Source organism: Schistocerca gregaria, chromosome 3, assembly GCF_023897955.1.
Source record: "Schistocerca gregaria isolate iqSchGreg1 chromosome 3, iqSchGreg1.2, whole genome shotgun sequence".
Lineage (NCBI taxonomy): Eukaryota > Metazoa > Arthropoda > Insecta > Orthoptera > Acrididae > Schistocerca > Schistocerca gregaria.
In genome coordinates this window covers 369,388,174-369,414,393 of record NC_064922.1, presented here as the reverse complement: position 1 = coordinate 369,414,393, position 26,220 = coordinate 369,388,174, and the positions used below count along the sequence as shown (strand labels likewise).

At 41.1% G+C, this 26,220-nt stretch overlaps 1 protein-coding gene across 4 annotated transcripts in view; it reads right to left on the bottom strand.

Moving 5' to 3' along the window:
- The window catches only part of LOC126354265 (glycoprotein-N-acetylgalactosamine 3-beta-galactosyltransferase 1-like), a 339,265-nt gene that overhangs the window by 33,538 nt on the left and 279,507 nt on the right, over nt 1-26,220 (bottom strand). For 2 of the 4 annotated variants that reach the window (XM_050003793.1, XM_050003792.1), the window contains exons 3-4: nt 24,569-24,704; nt 10,386-10,495 (exon numbers count right to left, since the gene is read on the bottom strand). In XM_050003793.1, coding sequence (XP_049859750.1) covers nt 10,386-10,495; nt 24,569-24,704 — 246 coding nt within the window. The remainder of the gene's footprint in view (nt 1-10,385; nt 10,496-24,568; nt 24,705-26,220) is intronic. The other 2 variants (XM_050003796.1, XM_050003795.1) reach the window with 1 other exon arrangement.

The following is a 26,220-nucleotide window of genomic DNA, read 5'->3' as shown; positions in this document are numbered from 1 at the left end:
GACAATCATGTTAGTATCCCACTGCTGTCTGGGGCACCTCCAAGCATGTCTTCGACCTGAAAGCTCATTGAATGGAGTATGTTTATCTTCAGTGAGGAGGCCTGCTTCAAACCAAGCTCTGATGACCAGTGAAGATGTGTGTGGAGACTCTACGGGAAGCAGTGGGAGACCAACCTGACTGTCACCTGCCATATGGCCTGACAGCTGAGGGTAATGGTCTGAGGTGTCATTGCATTTCATAGCAGGAACCCTTATGTTGTCACCTGCAGCACCCTTAGCATAGCAGTACATTGCTGATATTTACGCCCGTTTTTTTCCTTCCATGCAAGCTATTCTGGGAATACATTTCAGCACGATAATGCCTGCCCACAAACAGCAAGAGTTTCTACTATTTCCTTTTGTGGTATCCAAACCTTACCTTGGCCAGCAAGGTCACCGTATCTCTCCCCAATGGAGAAAATTTGGAGTACTATGAGCACAGCACTCCAACCAGCTCATGATTTTAACTCTCTTACATTTGTCACACTATCACTCAGGAAGACATCCACCAACTCTAGCAAATCAATACCATGATAACTGCTTGCATTAGGCCACAGGTGGACCAAAGCATTACCGACTTGCTCAATTTGTGAAGCCCTTTCTCTTGAATAAATCATCCAATTTTTCTGTGACTGTAATCATTTGTTTGTCTGTACATGTACAGCACCTCTACCAATTTCCATCTCATCCTGATAACTACCTCATAGTGTTTCTTCTTAGTTTACAACTCACAGAAAAGCACCTGGACATACAAAAGCTCATCAGTTAAAGAATGGCCAATGGGCAAAAACATTACTGCTCCTTGACAATGCATCAATTTATCTATTATGTGATGTACCGGAGACAAAAAGGATGCCTTCATAAAAGTGGTATTTTTCTATCTAATGTAACCCTATTATTATAGCCCCATGAATCAAAGTATTAATGGTACTTTCAAACAGCATTACAAAAAAGAACTGTTATGTAAGTAATTATTATAAAGAGAAGAGTAGGGAGAAAAATGTCTGAAGCCATAAAAATATTGATCTGAAAGATGTGTCCTATGTATCGGAGCAGCATGGGATAGTGAAAAGGAACAATTTCAAAAACACCTGTAATAAAATTTTTGGTATGGCAGAAAGTTCTCAAAGTGTAATTGAGAATGACAACCAAAATGTTATGTTCAAAATGCTCAAATGCTAAGAGAACTCAATTGCCATGAATGTGATTAAGAAGACGTTCAAGAATGGACGAGTGCTGACAATGCAGATCCAGGACACCAAATCATGCAGCAGAGCGAAATTGCAAATCTCATCACTAATAAAGCTGACACCACCAGTATTTCATAAACCAATAGTCCAGAAAATGAAGATGAAAATGTGCTGACTATTTCTGAAGCATTCACATCTTAGAACTGTCTTGCAATGGTCTGAAGCTCAGGACAAAAGTGACTAGTATCAGATATCTGGCTGAAACAAGTGCGTGACTTACCTACACATAATCAAGCACACTTGCTTCGATAAACCAGAATCAAGGATTTTCAAGTGTTTATTAGATATATATTTACCCAACATTTTTTTTTTTTTTTTTGTTTCGTAGGCTGTCCTACATAAATTCCAACTGTACTTGTCCTTCTAAAAATAAAATATATACATGTTATTATACATGTATGTAGTTTTTATTGATAAACTGGTAAACATAAGGACAAAGTGCATTGTCTGAATAAACCGGTTTTCCAAACACCCATCACTCCCAATGAGTTCGGATAATTGATGCTCTACTGTAACTGATTATTCGCACATTCCAAAAGATCACAGACTTTTAGGTTCCACCAGCGCATCATTTGCACTTTCATGAGCCCTCCATGGACTGGTTGTTTACTTTCATGGTGTCAGTATTTCACAATGCATGGTTACATCCCATGTTCTTGGAATGCGCTTAGACTGGAGTTGTGATATGTGTTTATTTTATATATATTTCCTTTTCTGTTAACAAGCCACTTGGTTGACATACAATGCCCAGCTTTCTGTGCTACTGTATCACTTCGCTGTAAGTTCCCCCTCTGATCTTTAAACAAGCCACTCACCAGGTCTTTGTATGGTTTTTGATGTATCTTCATGTTAGCATAGAATTTCTATGATGTAATTTGTGTAGGCTCCACTGACCATTTTGGACTTGGATCCCTATGTCCCACTGATTTTGTTTCATTCATGTACCATCATTTAGCAGTTTATTAGTTTGGTCAGAAAATGAATGATGCATTCCATGTTCTGAGCTAGTTAGCTCTTGTGACTTAATTACATGACTACATTTTCTCTATTTAACACAATTTTAAAATTTGCTTCAAATTTTTTTAATATTAGCGGGTATTTTAGGATTCATGATTCATTGTTGTGTACTTCACTTGAGGATGTGGTTTGCAGTGCCATGCACCCCAGTTATGATCTTATAATAAAGAGATTAAATATAGCTGAAGCAGCTTCTTAATCCAAAAGGCAATTAGCCACAGCCATGGTTACTGTGTCTACGAAGTCGTCCCCCCCCCCCCCCCCCCCCCCGCTACTGATCATAATTTCCTCCCTCACCCATGTGTATTTTCACATGTTATTTTCCACACCTACCTGTGCCACACGAACTTCAGAACCCCAACCAAACTAGTCCCCCACCTCTTTCCCCCCCTTCCTCCCTTATCCCAACATCTGCATATTTCCATACCTCATCCATTTTTTATCTATTTGTGCATGTTTGTGTGTATTTTCACATACTGTGCATATCTGTATGTACTTTTATGCATCTTTTCCATTATCCAGCTACCCTCACAGCCAAATACCTCTTCATTTGGAATTTTGTACTTCATTTGCCGTTTACCCAATGCCATCCCTGCCACAACAGACCCCTGCGCCATCTTTCAGCACCAGTTCAAAAAAGTACCCTTTCCCTGACTAAAACCCAGTCTCACATCGAGTTCCTTAAATGCTGCCTACATCATGGAATCCCATCAACAGCCTAACCATAAAATTTCCTTCTCTGGTTCCTACCCTTCCTTTGACAATGGCATTCACCTTTTCAGATTCCACAAGTCTGTGTCCCTCACAAACCTGATACTGCAGAAACACATCTCCATGGTCCAGGCATTCCTGAATGCCTCTGCTTCCTCCACAAGACACTGCTACTGTGCTGTGCAATTCCTACTACATACATCACATCTCTGTAATTGAATACCTTGCACTCCACAACCTCAAAGAGAATTCCAGACACCACCTCCTTCAGCTATCCAGCCTGCTGACATCCTACTGCTGCCTTGGAGCACCACTATCTGACCCCAATCCTGCCTACAGTGTTCCTCCTCCTCAACTCCTTATAGCATCCAGACTTTGCCTAGCTGACCTCTTCGACTTGCCACATCCCTCAAAACTGTCCACCAACACTTCGCTAAATCCAAAGCTACAATAAAGCCAGAACACTGTTGTTAACCTTTCCACCAAAATCCTCACCCCCACCAACGTTTCAGTCCTATCCAAATGCATCATCTTCAGCCCTACACCCACATTTAGCCATTTCATGTTTGACAAAGACCTTTTCTTCTTCTCCCAATTTCTGCAACAGAAATACTTCTTTCTCACCAACCCCTCCAAGCTAATCCAAACATTGAACCCTGCCTCTCCCAGTTCATAATCACAATCCAACTGTGATTGTTCCCCTTCCCACTTAACTGCCCCTTGTCACAACTTGGCCTCAACTTCCTGGTCAAGTCCCTCCCTCAGGACAACAACTAACAACCTTTCAGCAGAAGAAACTATAGGTGCAAACAGCTTCAAAACAGATCCTGACCTCATCACCCTACCTTCAGATGAAGGTTCCATCACTGTCATTATGAATCATAGTAACTACCTAGCAGAAATCTTCTGCCAATTGTTTGATTCTTCCAACTGTAAACTCTGCCACAGTGATTGCATCCCAGAAGTTCAACATAACCTCCAATCCCCACTTAAAGCCTTACACCCTTCCCAGAACCTCTCTCCTGAATCCTTTTTCCTCCTCACCCCTATGACAGTCTGCACACCTCCCTTCTCCATGTTCCACAAACCCAACAATCCCAGATTCCCTTTTAGCTGATTATTGTGCTCCCACTAAATTAATTTTGGCCCTCTTTAATCAACATCTCCAACCAACTGCCTGAAATCTAGCCTCCCATATCAAAGATACCAACCAGTTCCTTCACTGACTCTCCACCATCCTCTACCTCCTCTATCACTTTTCATCACTGTTGATGTTGCTTCCCTACTGAAAACTACTTCTCTGAACAACCATCAGACTACAAAACCCATTATGTCATTCCCCATACACTTGAATAACTTTATTCTAACACACAACTGCTACTCCTTTGAAGGAAAATTATGCAAACAAGTCCATGGCACAGCCATGGGCACCTTCATGGCTCTCTAGTGTGCCAACCTGTTCATGGGCCATCTAGAGAAAACCTTCTGGCTCCCCAAAACCCAAACCCCTTCTCTTGTTCTGATTCATTGAAAATATCTTCATGACCTGGTCGCAGGGCCATGATACATTACTCTTATTCCCACACAACTGCACCTTCTCTTGCACCCACTTCACTCATTGCTCCTCAAATCAACATGCCACCTTCCTGGATGTTGACCTTCTCCTTCCACAAATCTGTCTATAGCCACCAACAGGACCTGCATTTCGGCAGCTGCCACCCTTCCACACCAAAAAAATTCCTCCAATACAGCCTGGACACGTGGACAAGGCGCATCTGCAGCGACAAGTACTCTCTTGCTCAGTATGCTGATGGTCTCTCAAAGGCCTTCATAGGCAGGCACTAGCCTCCAAACCTTGTGTGCAAACAGATTTCCTGTACCATATCCCCACACAATTCCAATCCTCCCACCATTCCAAAGAAGTAACTACAAAGAAGTGCCCCCTTCGTTACACAATACCATCCTATACTGGACCAACTGAAACCCACATCCTGCACCAGGGGTTTGACCATCTATCACCAAGCCCTAAAATGAGGGACATCCAACCCAAGATCCTTCCTAAAAGGTGTTCTGTTGCCCACACAAACTACACAACATCCTACTTCATCCCTATACTGTTCCCAATCCCAACTCCTTGCCACAGGGACCATTTCTCTGTGGAAGACCAAGGTGCAAGACCTGCCCAATCCACCCACCCAGCACTTCCTATTCCAGTCCTGTCACAGACATATACACAAACACACATCAAAAAAAGGTTTTGCATCACCTCGGTTCCCAAAACATTGACTGTGGATACTATCACATACACAATCTGTTCTGAGATGTCACTAAACCCATCCAAAGATGTAAACAACCATGCATGAGCAGTGCCTATTAGAAGGAGGGAGTCTGACAGCCGATCAGTTCCACCAGGAAGGAGGTAAACGGCTCATGTTGTCTGTAGTTTAACCATGCCTAGACAGTCAATACCATGGTTCGATCGCCTCCACATTGTTAATTTGTATCATGAAGGGCTCTCAACAAGGAAGTGTCCAGGCGTCACAGAGTGAACCAAAGCAATATTATTCAGACATGGAGGAGATACAGAGAGACAGGAAGTGTCAATGACATGCTTTGCTCAGGCCACCCGAGGGCTACTACTGCAGTTGACGACTGCTACCTATGGATTATGGCTTGGAGGAACCCTGACAGCAACGCCACCATATTGAATAATGCTTTTCATGCAGCCATAGTACATCGTGTTATGACACAAACTGTGCGCAACAGGCTGTATGATGTGCAACTTTGCTCCCAACATCCAAGGCGAGGTCAATCTTTGCAACCATGACACCATGCAGAGCGGTACACATGGGCCCAACAACATGCCAAATGGACCGCTCAGGACTGGCACCACATTCTCTTCACCGATGAGTGTCACATATGCCTTCAACCAGATAATTGTCGAAGATGTGTTTGGAGACAACCCAGTCAGGCTGAATGCCTCAGACACACTGGTCCAGTGTTTGCAGCAAGGTAGAGGTTCCCTGCTGTTTTGGGGTGGCATTATGTGGGGCCAACGTCTACCACCGGTGCTCATGGAAGGGGCCATAATGCCTGTACAATATGTGAATGCAATCCTCAGGCCAATAGCGCAACCATATTGGTAGCATATTGGCGAGGTAATTACCTTCATGGATGACAATTCACATCCCCATTGTGCACATCTTGTGAATAACTTCCTTCAGGATTACAACATCGCTCGACTAGAGTGACCAGCATGTTCTCCAGACATGAACCCTATCGAACATGCCTGGGATAGATTGAAAAGGGCTATTTATGGACAATGTGACCCACCAACTACTCTGAGGGAGCTATGCCGAATCGCCATTGAGGAGTGGGACAATCTGGACCAATAGTGCCTTGATGAACTTGTGGATAGTATGCCACGACGAATACAAGCATGCATCAATGCGAGAGGACATGCTACTGGTATTAGGGTTACCGGTGTTCACAGCAATCTGGACCACCACCTCTGAAGGTCTCGCTGTATCGTGATACAACATGCAATGTGTGGTTTTTTTGAGCAATAAAAAGGGCAGAAATTATGTTTATGCTGATCTTTATCCCAATTTTCTGAACAGGTTCCGGAATTCTCAAAACCGAGGTGATGTAAAACTTTTTTTTGATGTTTGTACTACTTCTTCAGAGGCTGGTCCATCTGTGAAAGCACCTGTGTCATATACCAGCTCTGCTGCAATCACTGCTCAGCATTTCTTACTGGTATGGTTACCAACAAGCTGTCCACCAGAATGAATGGCCACTGCCAAACTGTAGCCAGGATCAAAATGGACCACTCAGTGGCACAACATTCGGCTTAATATAACATGCTTGATTCCAATGGCTGCTTCACAACCTAGACCATATAGATACTCCCCTCCACCACCAACTTACCTGAAGTGCACATATAGGTGTTATCCTTACCAAATGTTCTCCTCTTTCAAAATCATCCTAGCTTCAACCTACTGTAATCTATTGTCCGCATACGCTCTGCTCCACCCAAAAGTTTCTGCATCCCTTTCCTACAACCTCTTCCCAATTCACGTTCCCTCATCCTCACTGTTCATCACTCTCTACCAGCACATCCACCAGTCTTTTCACTTTCTCTGCTCCCCTTCTTTTCTACTCCTCATCATTCTGTATATGATGCAACATTTCCGCACAGAATCCCCAGAAGCAACCTTATCTGCATCATTAACGCGACATGCCATTGTTAATCTTTATGGTTTTAAGTGTGAATGTCTCCGCTGTTCTCATCAAACAGTTTTTTGTGTAAGGCCAGTCTAGTAAGATGCATGTTGCGTTGATTTTTGTGGACTGTGGGCAAAGTTCTCCCTGTCCTGTCCAACATAATCATCAACACGTGGGTGAAATGGTTATTTACAGTGCCACAGTGAACAGCCCATCTCAATAAAGTTCTTCTGCCAAGAATAGATGGTAAGTCTGCTAGAAGATTCTCCAGCACACTCAGTGGGAAATTTACACTGAACAATTGTTGCAGAGTTCATTTCATGAAACTAAAACACACAGCAAGCATACTCCACACCAGTGAAATTAGCCATTTTAACTGTGCACTACACTGGCACTACTGGTGGTGGAATGGGGTACTAATGCACTATGTGAATCAAACTTAAGGTTGTGTGCAACAAAATTACACATCTGCCAATTCTGTTAGTTATCTCAATAAATTTCTATATCGTAGTAAATAGTCTTCACGGGTGTGCCGCTGGATGACGTTGTGCAAATCCCACAATATTTCTTCGGAGCAACTGTCCGACATCATCAGGTGGTTGAACCTTGCTGATGGCTAGGCCAGTCGTACCTAGCCACCAGCGAGGTTCAACCACCTGATGATGTCGGACAGTTGCTCCGAAGAAATATTGTGGGATTTGCACAATGTCATCCAGCGGCACACCCGTGAAGACTATTTACAACATATCCGCCGGGAAACCCTGAAGAGTCACAATTTCTATATCATTCCAAAGCTGTGAAGTCCTTTTTGACTCACCCTGACCCTGCATAATAATACATTAAGCTTATGAACAAAACACCGTGCCCAGTTCTTGGGGAAAGGATAACCACAAGTCAGACCCTTCTACAAGAAGGGTAGTTGAAGTGATTCACAAAACTACAGTCCCATATTCTGGACATCAATTTGTTGTAGAATCTTATATTCTGAGCTCAAACATAATGAGGTATGTTGAACAGAATTACCTACTCAATGCTAACCAGCATGAATTCCAAAAACAATTATCATGTAAAACTCAAATAGCACTTTCTCACTTGATTTACTGAAAGCTTTGGATCAAGGCAGTCAGGTGGATGCAGCATTTCTTGATTTCTGAAAAACATTTGACTAAGTACCACACCTAGGATTATTGTCAAAAGACGGTCATATGGGGTGTCAAGTGAGTTTTAAGGCTGGATTGAGGACTTTTGGGTAGAGAGGATGCAGCATATTATCTTGGCTGCAGAGTCATCATCAGATATACAAATAACTTCTTGTGTGCCCCATGGAAGTATGTTGGGAGCCTTGGTGCTCATGTTGTATATCGATGACCTTGCAGACAATACTGATAGTAACCTCAGACTTTTTGCAGATGATGCCATTATCTATGATGAAGTACTGTCTAAAAAAAGTTGCATAAATATTCAGTCAAATCTCGGTAAGATTTCAGAGTAGTGCGAAGATTGGAAACTTGCTTTAAATGTTCAGAAACATAAAATTGTGTACTTCAACAAATGAAAAAATGTAGTGTTGCCGGCCGCGGTGGTCTCGCAGTTCTAGGCGCGCAGTCCGGAACCGTGCAACTGCTACGGTCGCAGGTTCGAATCCTGCCTCGGGCGTGGATGTGTGTGATGTCCTTAGGTTAGTTAGGTTTAAGTAGTTCTAAGTTTTAGGGGACTGATGACCGCAGCAGTTGAGTCCTATAGTGCTCAGAGCCATTTGAACCAATGTAGTGTCCTACAACTATAATATCAACAAGTCACTGTTGGAACCAGTCAACTCATACAAATACCTGGGTGTAACACTTTGTAAGGATACGGAATGGAATGATCATGTAACACATTTGTGGGTAAAGCAAGTGGTAGACTTCGGTTTATTGGTAGAATACTGGGGAAGTGCAATTAATCTACAAAGGAGATTGTTCACAAATCACTCACGCGACCAGTTCTAAAATATTGCTCAAGTGTGTGAGAACCTCGCCAAATAAGACGGGGACACTGAACATATACAGAGAAGGGCAGAATGAATAGTCACACGTTTTTTTTTTTTTTATCTGTGGGACTGTGTCACAGAGATATTGAAGGAATTTTATTGGAAGACTCTTGAAGATAGACGTAAACTATCCTGAGAAAGACTATTAACAAAGTTTCAAGAACTGGCTTTAAATTATGACTCTAGGAATATACTACAACCCCTACATTTTGCACGCATTCGGATCATGAGGATAAGATTAGAATAATTACTGTATGCACAGAGGCATCCAAACAATCCTTCTTTCCACGTTCCATATGTGACTGGAATGGGAAGAAACTCTAATAAGCGGTAAAATGGGGTGTACCCTCTGCCATGCACCTGACAGTGGTTTGCAGAGTATGGATTTAGATGTAGAAGTACATGTAGATGTTTCCTCTGTTTATTCTAAATGCCAATTTCTTTTATTGTAGCTGTAAACATTGCTGTTTTGATGCCACTGATGAGAGTGACAGGGTCCAGATCCTACACAACAAGCTTTCATAGACATAAATCACTATTAAAATGCTGTAAGGGATCAGTAAATGAAAGACACAATTTTGACACACAACAGCTTAGAAATGGTAGCGCAATAGGCTGGTAAACATAAAACAAATCACATCAATTTATGGATGATGTTTCACAAAAAGCTCTGTTTTATTCTAATGTGATCTATGTGTAGGACTTTTATAATGTCATCACTGAAACCCATTTTGGTATTGCACTCTCCAACTAAAGACAATGTTCTATAAAACTCAGAAAACGTGCTTTGCAAGATTCATTAATTTTTTTCACAAAAAGAAATACAGTTTCATTTGCACTACAAACTGCAAAAAGCAAATTAAAAATAAGTCTATAATGGTTTGAATTCAACCCACAGAAAAATCCCACAGTTGTTAGAGACACTTACATTGAGCCTCTAGTCTACAGAGAAGAAAAACTGTAACTGCTTTGTCAGGTGAACTTGCACTTAAAAGTTATAAAATTATATACTTTCTATAAAGGCAGTTGCGATTCAAATACACAAACAAAACTTTTGAAATATTTCAAGAGCCAAAACTGCGTGCAGACATGCTGTCAGTTGATAGACTGACCTTTGTGAAACTCTTCTTCGTGGCTGTGGACACCAAATGAGCCAATGTCCGGTCCTTGGATATTGTCCAAATCACTGTGATGATGTGGGTCATGAGAGTACATTGGCCTGCTAAAAAAATAACATCTATCATTACCCTGATATAATATTCTTCATTTTTTGTAAAAACATTCTGATTTGGAATTATATTAATCTGGCTAACTGTACGATGTTTCTTCTGCACAAGCAGAAAAAAAAAAACACACAATCAAACAACATGTCACACAGCAGAGTAATATGGTGCAGGCAGAAAACTTCAAAATTCATCCCTGACAATGTCAGAGGCAAATCAGGATGGATCAACAACCAATTCAAATACCAATGAGAAATGACCGCTCATGGAGAAGCAGTGAACATCGAAGCTATTGCATCATCCTGAACAAGCTGAGCTCCAGGTCCAGCAATGTAGCAAAATGACATCATGGCAGCAGAAGGACATCAATACAATGGTGCATGTGCAAAGTGCCACAACATAGCTCAAGTCAGATGCAAGAGAAACTATTCACTTTATTGACATGGCAGCAATAGCATGCTGCCCAACTGAAATCTTAAAGTGACCAAGAGAACTGACCAAACAAGAAAACTAGGATGAAGGATGTCTCATTGACACGTCATCACGCCAGAGCACAGAAGCCAACCCAGCAAAAATACTATTTCTGTTTTGAAGGAGCACTGTTCATTCAGTCTGCAGCTACCCTGTCAAGGGAGGAGGCCTAAGTCAATTGATCTTCTGCTAGTTGCCTTCAGCCTTCCATGGAGTAGGAAGTCCTGTCTGGAGGAACTTGGTCACTGTGAGCTGTACTGCCATCTACCAAGTCAAGACTCATGGAAGCTGTGGCCATCACCAACTGCAGGCCTTCTGAAGGCCTAACTAGAAGGATCTGGCAGTAGATTGTCATCTGTCGTCATGAGGGCGTGCAATTGCTGCCACCCACCACCATTCCTGTGGCATATTCTGATAGTACCAGTCTCTCTCACCTGATTAGTGGCCATGGCACTTCTCTGCACAGCTCCACATGCTACTAGAAGAGCCAACAGACATATATGACAGGGTCATGGGAACCCTGGCTTCTCTGGGAAGCTAGAACAGCCTTGCTTGGTGTGGACGTGTCTGCCCACTAACACAGGTGATGTCACCAGCCTCATGTAACTGAGTCAGCATGCTGCCCAACTGTGCATCAAGTGCTGACCCACACATTTCACAGTGGAACGTTGCCACCTCTCCCACTTGTGCTATCAATATACCAACTGTTGTACTCTGTGGACAATAAATTTTAAATATTGTCATATTGATCTACAGATACCTTTGGGCATCAGACAGACATCTACCCCCAAGATGTCACAACAATGTCTCTTGAGAGGTCAACCACTGGCCTTGTCCTGATCTAGAACCACCACCCACTGCAGCTTCTTAAGACCAGGACATGCCAGTAGCCCAAGCCTTCACCCAGGCAGCATTTGTGCAACGGATTCATTTTCATTGCATAATAGATAACATGATATTTCACAAATTCAGGAAAATTCCCCCATGAACCATGGACTTTGCTGAGGTGGGGTGGCTTTTGTGTTTGAAAAATACAAATATATGTGCCGTAGGTGCAATCACAACAGAGGGGTGATTGTGGAGAGGCCAGACTAACCCATGGTTTCTTAAGAGGGGCAGTAGTCTTTCCAGCAGTTGAAGGGGCAACAGTCTGGATGATGTCCTTGTAAAATTAGCCAACATGGTATGCTGTGCTGGTACTGTGAACAGCTGAAGGCAAGTTGGAACCACAGCCATTATTTTCTTTTTCCCATTGGCATGCAGCTCTCTGTACAGCTTTTGTCCTCCCAAGTAAATTATTACAGAGTTAAACTAGTCCTCCATTTGGACCTACAGTTGTAGACCACTCAGAAGGATATCTTCAACTGATGAAAGAAAGACTGATGACAATATACAAGTCAAAGCATGGTAACCTAGATCCCTTAATCGGGTAGGTAAGTCACAGAAATTAAAAAGAGAAATGTGTAAACTGTAGATAGATATACAAAGAATTAGTGAAGTTTAGTTTCAGGAAGAACAAATCTTCTGGTCAGGTCAGTACAGGGTTATCAACACAAAATGCAAGAGTGGTATTAATATTGAATAAGACAATAGGAATGCAGGTAAGTCACTATGTACAGTATAGTGAAAACATTATTGTGGTCTAGACAGATACGAAGCCAATATCCACCACGGTAACACAAGTTAATATGCCTACTAGCTCTGCAGTTCAAGAAGAGACTTAAAGACTGTATGGAGGGGTGAAAGACATTATTAAGACAGTTAAAGGAAAGGAAAACTTAATTACGATAAGGGACTGGAACTCACGATTGGTAAACTGAAGACAAGGAAAAATATCAGGAGAAAATGATTTGGGGAAAGGGGCTAAAACAGGAAACCGCAAGGTAGTATTTTCTGCAGAGCATAATTTAAACATTGCTAACACTTGGTTTCAGAACCACAACAGAAAGCTGTATACATGGCAAAGGCTTGGATATCGCAGAAGGTTTTATATTGATTTTATAGAAGTAGAATAAAGACTTCAAAACCTCAATTGAAACTGTTATATACCTTGAAGGGCAAATAATTACTGTGACCTTAATTTATTGGTAATGAACTGCAGATTTAAACTGAAGAAATTACGGAAATGTAGAAATTTAAGGACATGAGACCTGGAGAAATTAAGAAACCGGCAGACAGCGAGAATTTCAGAGCAGTATTAGGAGTGACTGCCTGGAACTGGGGAAAGCAATACAAGAGAAGGTGAAGTATTGGGAGATGAAATAGTGTATGCAACAGAGGATCACATAGGCAAAAAAGACAAGGCCTAGTAGAAATCCTTAGATAACACAGAAGATTGCTGAATTTAAGTGACAAAATAAGAATATATAACATGCAGCAAATGAATAAGGCAAAGGGAAATACACACTTTTCAAAAGCGAAATTGACAGAAAGTGCAAAATGGGTAAGTGCGAAATGGCTAAGCAGAAATGCCTAGAGGACAATTGCAAGGCTGTTGCATGCATGACTAGCGGAGAGATAGCTGTCACCTACAGGAAAATTAAGAGCTATCTTTGAAGAAAAGAGAATCAGCTGTATAAATATCAACTGCTCAGAGGGTACGCCAGTACTAAGTAAAGAGAGGATAACTAAAGGATTGGGGAAAATGTAGAGCATCAACACAAGAAAACAACTGTGACAACAATATTATAAAAAGAGAAGAGGAAGTAAGTGAAGATGAGATGGGAGAGATATAATGCTGCGATGATAATTTGACAGAGTTCTGAAAAATCTAAGTGGAAGCAGGATACCTCAATTAGATGACTTTTGCTTAGAATAATTCAGATATTTGAGAGAGCTAGTCATGACAAAACTATTCCACTTAGTGTGGAAGATATAGGAGACAGGATAAATACCTTCAGACTTCAGAATCTAATTCTAAAGAAGACAAGTGTTGACAGGTGTGAATACTACCAATCAATCACTTGAATAAGCCCTGGTTGCAAAATATTGACGCAAATTATTTGCAAAAGAATGGAAAAACTGGTAGAAGCTGACCTTGAGGAAGATCTGTATGGATTCTAGAAAAATGTAAGAGCATGTGATGTAATTACTGATCCTGCATCTGTGAAGGAATGGAACTTGGGTGAATTAAATTCCACAATTTGATCACAAAGTTAGCGTTGCAAAATTTTATGTACCCTTGACTTCTATACATGAGCAAGCATGTACAAAAGTAGTTTTGTTATAGTTTCAAAATTAAAAGTTATTTGTATGTAGATAATAGCCTGTGTAATTTCAAATATTTGTTTTGTATTTTATTTTTGTTTTAGGTACTCCTTGGGCAGTGAGCAGTGGATAGATTTCGCCAGCAGATATCACTCCGTCACAGCAGGTGCTGTATGTGGCTAGTAATAACTCATGGAGTGTCACGGAGGATGTCAGAATACTATATTCTATGCTTAACCACGGAGGAGCTAGTTAACAAAAACGATAACATAAACGGCCCAGTTCATTAATGTGACCAACTATCAAAAGCCTGAATAACACCTTATGCAGTGTGGACAGGAAGACAGTCGGTGAGGTTCTGGAGGGTACCAACAGAGTTATGGAGCCAAGTCACCTCCAGTGCCATGACCAGTTGCACTACAGTTTTCGATTGAGGATCCATGGCAAAGACAGCCCAAACAAGGTGGTCCCACAGATTCTTGACTAGGCTTAAATCGGAGTATGGTAAATTCGTCCTGGTGCTCTTTGAATCCCGCATGTACTCTATGAGCTGTGTGACAGATTGTGTTCTCCTGCTGATAAATGCCTTTGTGCTGAGGAAAAACAACTGCTTATATGGTGGACATGGCATCAAAGGATAAAAACATACTTGTGTTGATCCAGTGTGCCTTCCAGAATGATGAAGTAACCCATGGAATGCCACAAAAACAGTCCCAAGGCCATAATGCTCTCCCATTTGGCCTGGACTTTTATGATGATTACTGGAGGGCCATTTATCCAATGGATCATAAAACATGATTCATCTGAAAAGGCCATCTGTCAGCACTCAGTGGACATCTGGTTGTGGTATAAGCGCACAAATTCCAGCTCTCATCCCCAATGACCAACAGTCATCATGGGAGCATGAACCAGCACCTGCTATGGAGGCCCATACGTAGTAACATTTACTGAATGGTTATTGAGGGATCAATGTTGGCAGCCCCTTGATTCATTCCCAGTCAGTTGCTCAACAGTTGCATGTCTATTCACCTGTACACATCTCAGCAGTTGCCATTCACCCCTATCACCTATGGCCTGTGGTGTACCACAAGTGCCTTGCCAGAGGATTTGGATCATCATATTGCCATGCATGGTACACTTAAATAGTGACATGTAGTTTACAGACTTGGCCATTTTGGAAATGTCTACACCATTGGCCAATGATGCATTGCAGCACTGACAGCACTGTTTTTCTGTGTCCCCCCCCCCCCCCCCCCGGTCCCCCTCCTGCCGACATGCTTTATATTCCCTCCACTGCTAGTGTTGCCACCCACCATCTGTGAGTGGTGTTGCACACTGATGTCAAATAAATATAGTTGGCAGTCACATTAATGTGACTGGACTGTGTACATGTAAAATGTGAATTCATATAAAACCTTTAATTTCAGTGTGAGCTTAGTCAATGCTCAAGTCGGACATTCATAATCTCATATAAAATAAAAATTTATTATTACCTGAAGGAGGGGGAATTAAGTGAACTCAAATAATAGCAGAAGATAGAAATTTTATTATGATTAAAGGTGAATAAAATGCCAGAAGTGGTGCTCACTTTCACACTGTATCTTAGAAGATAGGTTGAAGAAAGGAAAACTAAAATTTATAACTTAACTTAACCTAACTCTGCCCAAACAGGCCATGAAGGCCCAATGGTACCAACCATCCACTGTGTCATGCAGCTATGGAGGGGCATATGGTCAGCACACTCATCTCCCAGCCGTATGCCAGTTTACCAGACCACAGCCGCTACTTCTCTAACAAGTAGCTCCTCAGTTTCTTTCACAAGGGCTGAGTACACCCCACTTGCCAACAACACTTGGCATACTGAATGGTCACCCCTCCAATTGCTAGTCCAGCCTGGTAGCACATAACTTTGGTGATCTGACAGAAACTGGTGTTACCACAGCAGCAAGGCCGTTGGCACTAACATTTGTATCATTTGTGGATTTAGAGAAAGCTTTCGACAATGCTGACTATACAAATTCTTCAAAATTTTAAAAGTAGCGGGGATAAAATACAGGGAGTGAAGGATCACATATAACTTTCACGGAAATGGCACTATGGTTATAAGAGCTGAAGTTCATGGAAGGGAAGCTGTAGTTGAGAAGAGAGTGAGAAAGGGTTGTAATTATCCCAATCTATTCCCAATGTCATTACATCTGTACACTGAGCAAGCTTTAGAGTAAAGCATGGAGATATTTGGAGACGAAATTAAAGTTCATGGAGAAGAAATAAACTTTAAGGTTTGCTGATGACATTGTATTTCTGTTAGAGACAGCAAAGGACTTGTAAGGCCAGCTGAACAGAATGGACTGTGTCTTTAAAGGAGGATACGAGATAATGATCAATGAAAGGTAAAACAAGGAAATGCAATGTAGTGAAATTAAATCATAAAATTCTGAGGGAAATAATTCGAGAGACTAAAGTAGTAGATGAGTTTTGTTATTTGGGCAGCATAAGAAGTGATGATGGCTGAAGTAGGATATAAAAGACTAGCAATAAAAAGAATATTTCTGAAGAAGATGAATTTGTTAACATCAAATATAAATTTAAGTGTTAGGAAGTCTTATCTGAAGATACTTGACTGGACTGGAGTCTAGTACAGAAGTGAAACAAGAATGACAAACATTTCAAGCAAGAAAAGAATAGATGCTTCTGAAATGTGGTGAAATGCTGAATTTTATGTGGGAAGATCCAATAAGCTATGAAGGGGTACTGGACTGAATTGTAAAGAAAATAAATTTATGGCACAAGTTGACTAAAAGGAGGGATTAGTTAATAGGACACACCCTGAGGCTTCAAGGAATATGCAATTTGGTAATAGATGGAAGCGTAGAGTGTAAACATTATAGAGAGAGACACATGCATGAATACAGTACATGGGGCAAATGGATGCACATTGCAGTAATTATGCCGCGCTGAAGAGGTTTGCATGGGACAGACAAGACTGGAGAGTTACACAAAACCAATCTACAGACTGAAGATCACAACAAAAAACAACAACAACAACAACAACAACATAATTCAGTGCAATAGCACTGTCTCAAAAGTGATTATACAGACCACATATAAACCAACAATGCATATGTAAACCCCAAGCCTTGTTCACCCAAAACACCTAACTTCCATTGAAATTATCGTTGCTGATTGTTACTTCCATTAAACAAACTTGCACTTGCATCATATTGTCTCTAACGGCATTAGCAAAATATAATTTTATTGCATTGGGCACAGAGAAAGGTATTGTTCCAAATCACCCAAACCTGTTTTGACCGCTTAATAATGAACTGCAAAATGTATGTCATTTCCTCTTACATTCTGGTACATTCACATGCTTACTGATGAGTCTTGGTATGACATAAATTTAGCACTGGTATCCGAGTGAGATTATTTAAGTCTGGTTCATTTGCAGAGTAATGTACATCTATAAATTATTCTGTTCATACAGTTCTTGGAAGCTTTCATCTCGTGTGCGTTTCATTCAAATAACCACTGAAATTCTGTCCACAGATGTATCCGCTGGGACTGACCAACTGCCCTGTCATCCTCTGCTATTGGCATCATTTTGATGTGGTATGGAGGAGTGGGAGCCAGTACACCCCTATCCTAGCTGTTGTAAATTTTGCAGACCTGGTTCCACTACCACTCATCAAGTAGCTCCTCAACTGGCATCACAAGGTTTTGTGCACTCTGTTCAAATACTCCCACCAAGGGAAAAATCCCTAATGGCAGTCAGTCACGATGACCACGCAGCTGCAGAGGTGGACAATATAATACTGTACCGTAATGAAATTCTTTATTTTGAACAATTTATCATCTACACATACTCATCCACTGCTACTGAATGCTTCTAGGTAGTTGACGCCTTAATTTTCAAACATCAAGAAATGGACAATTGAATTCAAACATGACCTTGTTACTAGCTAGGTGAGATATGTTCCAAAATTATAACCAAGGTGAATCCACGAAGAAAGGGCAAGAAATGATACTGCTTGACCTGAGAGTAAATGTGTTTGAGATAGCTGTTGAAAAAAAGAATATAACACATTTTACATCACGCATTAACTGTAAGAAACTTTCATGTGAGAAGAGTGCCACATGTATCGAATGCTGGCCAAGAGCAAAAGCCTAGCTACAGTTGTGTCATTAAAAAGCTACATTTTCTTTTTCTTCCCAATTTCTTACTGAGTGTGAGTCATTGGTTTACCACTTTATTGTAGGAACAAAGTACTAATCATATTCCAAGGGCCTGACAAAAAGTGTAGGGGTTTATTTAATGTCCTGAGAGGTAGACTGCACACAATAAATTATAAGATCCAAGTAGCACAAAAGACAAACTTTATTAACACAGCACAGAAAGAACAAGGTTTAACATAATGAAGCTTCTGAATGATACAACTGGAAGAGATCTTCCTGATCTTGTAATGTAGCGTAGCTGAGACACTATCGTGACATGGGTCATGATGATGTCGTGACAGAAGCCATGAAGCTAGTCCATCATGATGTTGTTTGTGATGGTAACTGCGATGGCTACTGAGGTGCCAAGTCCAGGAAAAGCCAGTATCAGACAGGCGAGGACTCCAAAAATGAAAACTGGCTGATTGGCATGACACAGCTAGTGTGAGCTCCAAGTGATGGGCATTGAGTCCAGATTATTAGAACGTATGCTGCACTCCACTTGTGGTCGAGCAACATATTTGCAGGCAGAAGAACATCACTTGGCACTCTATGTGCACATGATTCTGATGCAACGTAATTCCTGAAATGGCAGGAATGCTCTTACTAATGTGCATGCTGCTTGAAAGCAAGGCTGGTCTGCCTGGTGGGCACTTGGTACAGGTCAGTGTGTCAACAAGTGTGTTATGGTTTGTCTGCAATAATGCTTCCTTGACATGCAGTGTACTAGTGCCGCTCAGCACATGACTGTCTCCAGTGGAGGAGAACCTGCAGTACTGGAGCAGGCGATCTGCTGGTTTTGGGCATTCTATTAGAAGCAGAAGTGGTTAGTCTATGGCAAAGTATATGACATTCCTTTCCCCTTAAGGAGAAAGATGGTGAAGCCATTTAATGCTCGCCACAGAGCCTGTGTGGGAGGTAGCAGAGTGAATGAGGAAGAGTGGAGCCAATGAGTGCCCACATGGACTGGTGGACCCCAAAGTAACATGGGAACCCTAAGGGTGTGAAGAGCAGGTCGCGGCAATGACCCTGTCCTAGAATCTGAGATCTGAGGTAGTGAAGTGGTTGCTGCAGGTGGTGTGGATGATCTAGCTTTGGCTGTGAAGGACACTGATTGAAACAAGAGCAAAAACTGCAGGTTTGTGGATGCTATGATAGCATGAAATGCAGTGTCACTGTCAGCCATTACTTGGGGAAGGCACAATGTGTGGGAGTAATGAAAGGTGCAGGTCGAGGGTGGTAGGTGAGGTGATGGTACCAGCAAGGAAAGGGAACTGCACCCAGAGGGTGGAGATGTGAGGCATGGGCAGTGAGGGGTACAGCTGGAGCCACAGTTATTATCAACATCATGTGGAGGATGGCAAGGGGGGAGGGGGGGGGGGGACAATATGAGGTAGGGCTGTTTGAAAGTCTACGGGAATGTCATCACTGGTGGAATGTGTGCACAAGCACAGAAGAAGTAGGGCAAAGAGAGAGGTCCAGGGTGGTTGGAAGATCATTGGCATATATGATGTGTGCAAGAGCACAGAAGGAGGGGGCCATAGGGAATCCCAGAGTGGTAGGAGGATCGTCACTGTTTGTGGTACCCACAGGAGCACAGATGAAGAAGCATCTGGTAGAGAGCCCTGGAGTGGTGAGAAGGTTGTCCCCACAGTGTGCGTAGGAAAGCAGAAGGAGGAGTGCTGGTAGCAAAGCCCAGAATTCCGTCAATGGAAGTAATGTGTGCAGGAGCACAGACAAAGGAGTACTGGTAAGGAGGCCCAGAGCTATGGGAAGGTAAGTTTTGCGACTCTTCTGTGATGGCTGCATCTCTAAGGCAAAAGCATGAAGCACAGGGGCAGCATCAGACTTGGCCAAGGAAGGCCACAATTGGATGGGGCCACAGTGGTGTAGGAGCCACATGTTGTGTGCTAATTCTACCAGAGGATCAGTGGAAGAGTTGTCAAAAGACGAGAGGGAGCAATGGCTCCCGTGCGCTGCCATATGGAACCCAGAGCAGTTAAGGGCACAAAATGCTAAGCAACCCTCAATTGTGGAAGAGACTGGATGGTATAATGATATAACTTAATCCTCATTGCACATCCTGAGTGTCAGGCTGTATGCAATAAATGGGAGACATGTAACTAACATATCACAGATAGAAGAAGGTTTAACACAATGCAGCTTCTGATGAATAATACAATTGAAAGGGATTTGACTGATACAGTAATGTGGTGTAGCAAAGAGTCTGCTGCAGTTCGGGTCCCGATGATGTCCTGTCCTAGGTCAAGGCACTAGTCCATAGTGATGTAGGTCATGATGGTAACTGTGGAGGCCTCTGGAGTACTGGATCAGGCAATGGCGGTGTTGGAAAGGCAAAAGCTCTGAAAGCAACTACTGGCGAATCAGCTTGGTGCGGTTGGTGTGAGCTCTGAATCATGGGCCTTGAGGTCAACATCAAGCCTGGAGCATGGCCAAAAGAATGAGATAGTGTACTGCCAATTGCTTCCTGTTGATCAGTTCCTCTATATATGCAGCAGGCGGCAGGCGAGTATGTGAGAGTGGATATGTTGTAAACCCTGTGATGGCAGTGCCACTTTCATTGATGCACACTCTGTATGAGTGAGGTTGGACCTCTAGTGGTGTCAGCTAGAGGACAGAGGGTCAACAGGCATGTTATGTTTCCACACTGCACGCTGTCTCCGGTGGTGGAGGGCATGCGATAGTGGAGCAGACAACCTGTTTCTTATGGATGTTATGTCTGAAGCAGAAGTGGCCAGCATATGATCAGTTGTATGGCAGTTTACAAGATGCAAAATGGATTATTGTTTATCTTGCAAAATGTAACATAAGTGACAAAGACTACACAAGTCATCTAAGTCAACTGGATGAAGAAATACATGGAAGGGGTCCTGGACTGAGAAAAAAAGGAGGAAAACATTGGGAGGAATTATTCACCATTGAAGCATCTACCATATACATCAGATTTGATAATATTAACCACCCACTTACTTTCACATCTAATGAAGTTGTAGCTACGAAACAAGTATGGCTCAATGAAGAGATAAATGTTGGAGAGAGTCTTCTGCTCTAAAATGTAACTAAGTGACAAACAAGGAAAGTGTATAATTTTACTGTACCTTTCTTTGTACCATCTGTTGATATAGAGAAATATGTGCCTTTTTAATTCATTTTCTATGAGTTCTACCGAATGCGGAGCTAACATATTTTGTACCAGCACCTCACATTTCGAACACCCACAGTAAGTTCTGGATTTTACTTTGAGGCTTTGAAAATTGTACTTCCTTTCGAAAAACCGCAATCAATGGAAAGCAAAGAGCTAGAACACACATTATTATAGTTACACATAACTTCATGAGATAAAAGTGACAGTTCCACTGCTGAAACTTCATTGTCTGTAGAAGAATATTTTACAATGGCCCCAATACCCTCACTTTTTTATTGGGGGAAAGAAAAAGCAGGACACCGTATACAGTTTACCATCCCTTTGTCATTACATTCAGTTAACCACCACTTGAACTGTTTATGCTCTGACCATTCAGTAACGAATGTGCGCATTCTTTTCAGTTTTGTCTTTTGTGTTGCATTCTAACTGTCACAACTGTCATCACTTCACTCATGGCAACTGCTATTTGCATTTTACTTCATATACTGAGTATTTTAAATATGAACGGACTCCAGAAAACCCTGAAATCACTATACTATTAACAACAATTTGCTCTTAAAGGACAGTGATGGAATAAAACATTTCAGTACTTCTTTTACTCGCTCACCCCATAAACACAACTGCCTGTTCAACACTATTCTGGAAATGAAGCAGTGAAACAGTTGATTTTTAACCTGAGGAAAACACAGCTGAGCCAAGGACTTTCATCTGCATTCATGTGGGAATTACATTTACACTCTTATAGTTTTCTTAAATTCTATCATTAACCTATACATAGACACATATAAATCAATACACTGACTGTATAATCTAACACCATGGGTAGATTGTTCCTAAAACACTCCATACTATTAACTTTACTCAGAGTTGTTGTTGTTGTTGTTGTCATTGTTGTTGTTCCACAAATTTCTCTTCTCGCTAGTTCCACTGAGTATTTCCTCATTAGTTGTGTTCTATCAACTGGTCCCTTCTTTTAGTCACATTGTGCCATAAATTTCTTTTCTTCCCTACCTTGAAATTGTACATCTTCATATAGTTATTCAATCTAACCATTATCTTCAACATTCTTCTCTACTGCCACATAAGAAAAGCTTTTATTTTCTTTTTGTCTGAACCGCTTATCGCACACTTCCAGTCCCAGACAAGGCTACACTCCAGACAAATATCTTCAGAAAAGACTTCCTAAGAAAAACATAAATTCCATCTGCATGTCCTAGTGGGCCCATCAACATTGACTGTCTGCCATTTTATCCCCCAGAAATGCCATCATTGGAATCAGTAAGGAGGAGCATGGGGGATCAGCAAACTGCTTTCCCGGCTGTTGTCATCTTTTGTAACCTGCTTCCTAACACTTAAATTTACATTCAAATGTTAGCAAATTACTCTTTGCCAGAACCTCTTTTCTTCCCACTGCCAGTCTCCATTTTAAATCTTTTCTGTTTTGTAACATCAGTTATTTTACTGCCAAAATAGCAAAACTCAACTATTACTTTTAGTGTTTCATATACTAATCTAACTCCTTCTTTATTGCCTGATTTAATTCAACTACACGTCATTACTCAAATTTTGCTTGTGTTGTTCATCTTATGTCCTTTCAAGACACTGTCCATTCTACTCAAATGCTCTTCCAAGTCCTTTGCTGTATCTGACATTATTGCGATGGCACTGGCAACCCTTGAGGTTTTTATTTCTTCTCTCTGAACTTTAATTCCTTCTCCAAATTTTTCTTTAGTTTCCTTCATGGCATGATCCACATACAGACTGAATAACTTCAGGGATAGTCTAACAACCTATCTCAATCCCTTCTCAACCATTTCATACCATTCAACTCTGCTTTCAGTTCGAGTTGCAAATAACCGTTTACTTCCTGTATTTTACTCCAGCTACTCCCAAAATTTCAAAGTCCAGTCAAAATCATCAAAAGCTTTTGCTAAGTCTACAAATGGTATAAACACAGTTTTCTTTTCTTTGAACTACCTTCTAAGATTATGACATAGAGTTAGTATTTCCTTGTGTGTTCCTACATTTCTCTGGAACCCAAACTGATCTTCTCCAAGGCTGGCTTCTGCCACATTTTCCATTCTTCTGTAAGCAACCATAACTTATTAAACTGACACTTCAGTAATATTCATGCTTGTCAGCACTTGACTTCTTTGTAACTGTAATTATAACATTTTTATTGAAGTCTGAGGATATATCCCCATGTCTTATACATCTTTCCCACCAGATGGAATGGATTTGTCATGGGTGGCCCTCCAAAGGGTATCAGTATTTCTGTGGAACTGTCATCTACTCTAGCGGCTTTGTTTCTACATAGGTCTTTCACTGTTCTGTCAAATTCTTCTCCCCTTTCACATCTTCATGTGTTCTCTTCCCTTTCTATAATACTGCCTTCAAGTTAAATTCCTTGTATGGACCCCTACACTTTCCTTCCCTTCTGTGCTTAGTAGTGGTTTTCCATCTGAGCTCCTGATATTTATAGAGCTGCTTCTCTTTTGACCAAAGGCATACACATCTATTCATTGTAAGTAATTTATGCTACAATAATATCTTCACTTCCCCTCTTTGACAGTAGTTTCTTGATACATCATGCAGGTGTTTAATTGAATATTATATTTGATTTCTTACACACAACAAAAATGCATCTATAAGGTAACCTAACTGCAAAAGTGTAACCTAATTCATGGTATCTGAAGATAAAAATATTGGTGGGCAGTCCACCTCATAATCTAATCATGACAGAAAATATTGAAAAATCCACAAGCACTATGATTTTAGGGAACAGCATCTAGCCAGAGACATAAGCAAAATGTTAATTATGCATAGGAAGTAACAACCCTGAAAAAATTGCAAACATAACACTTGTCCTCCAACTCAATACAGAAGGACATCATGAATATGATATATGAGTAACGAAGCTTAAAATTATGTGTAACAGGTCTCTTCATCATCAAGCCAGAAGTTAATGAAAATGCACACACAATACATTTCAAAAATAATGTTTTCTCATACTCACCTAACAGGATAAAGGCTCAATTCACCCACTGCCACACGGCTTGTGGCAAGTAATATATATGCAAAGCTGAATCCAAACAGTATACCCATTGCCAATGTCAAGACAAAGGTGCGACCAACCTTCGGCCGGAAAACACCTGAAATGAATGGAGAATTCGTAGTGCAAATACGGCAAGCAAATAATGTTAACAAGAAACTGTGTAATCTCAAGCAATCACTGCATAATATATTACTCACTACAGCAACCTTTACAAAAAAATATATCACTGTAAGATGAATGTTTCAATTTAACTTGGTTATTTCCTACATTGTTCTGCATCAGCAACTAAAAATCCTGAAGCTACATTTGACTACTTTGAATCTAAGTTCATAGGGAATTTTTAGATGTACTATCAAAAATGAACATTCACTGATTTCTCCATTAGTAAACAGGTCACAACCATGATCTTTTACATATATGAGGATGGTATCTGTTCATTAGGGCATGTCCGAAAGAACAGATACCACTGGTCATCTTGCGGTTCTCAAAGAGTGAAATTACAATGAAATCCAGACCTTTAGCTGCTTACAGGCATTGATAAATATTGACGGGGACAGTTGAAAATGTGCCTCCCAACCGGGACTTGAACCCGGGATCTCCTGCTTACATGGCAGGCACTCTATCCGCCTGAGCCACCAACAACACAGAGAATAGTGTGACTACAGGGACTTGTCTCTGGCACGCTCCCCATGAGAGCGACATTTTCAGCTTACTATCCACATACTGCATTTGTAGTGCCCCTGCCCACTATACTCATTACTCACGGCAGTCAATCTACTGATTCCCATAAGAGTTCAGGCAATGTGAGTGCATCCGCACTGAAGAAGATCATTGACTGGTAAGCATTATCTATATGAATATGGTATATGTTCTTTCAGACATGTCTGAAAGAACACATACCATTGGTGAGCTTGCAGCTCTCAAATAATGAAATTACAATGAAATCCAGACCTCATGGGGAGTGTGCTACAGAGAAATCCCTGCAGCCGCACTATCCTCTTGTGTCCTTGGTGGCTCAAATGGATAGAGCGCCTGCCATGTAAGCAGCAGATCCCGGGTTCAAGTCTGGTCGGGGCACACATCTTCAGCTGTCCCCACTGATATTTTCGCCTGTAAGCAGCTAAAGGTCTGGATTTCATTGTAATTTCATCATCTTTTACAGTATATTTTTCATTAACAAAACAATTTTGGTCACATATCATACATTAACAAATAATAAATGGTATCTTTCATGAATAAATATTCATTACATCAAATTACTTAGACTTAATACTCAGCACTTAAAATATCAAACATTTATCAAAGATGTTCAATACGACAAACTACTTTGACAAATACGTAGCATCATAAATCACTCAATATTGTCTTTCACTAAAAATTTAACTTTGACAACTCGCGCCACAGCCTAGCTGAAAATTAGTTCAATCTGCTGGCGCAATTCTCAAACGTCTATTGTCATTATGTGATAACTCCTGTGCAGGTTGCGACACCACTGTTACGGTTTTTTCTAATGAAGACAACTTGTATTATGTTTCTGAGCTGTAAATCCAATACAAAGATACATTTACCAAGTGAATCACTTCTTTGTTATTATCAACACACTATAAACACTT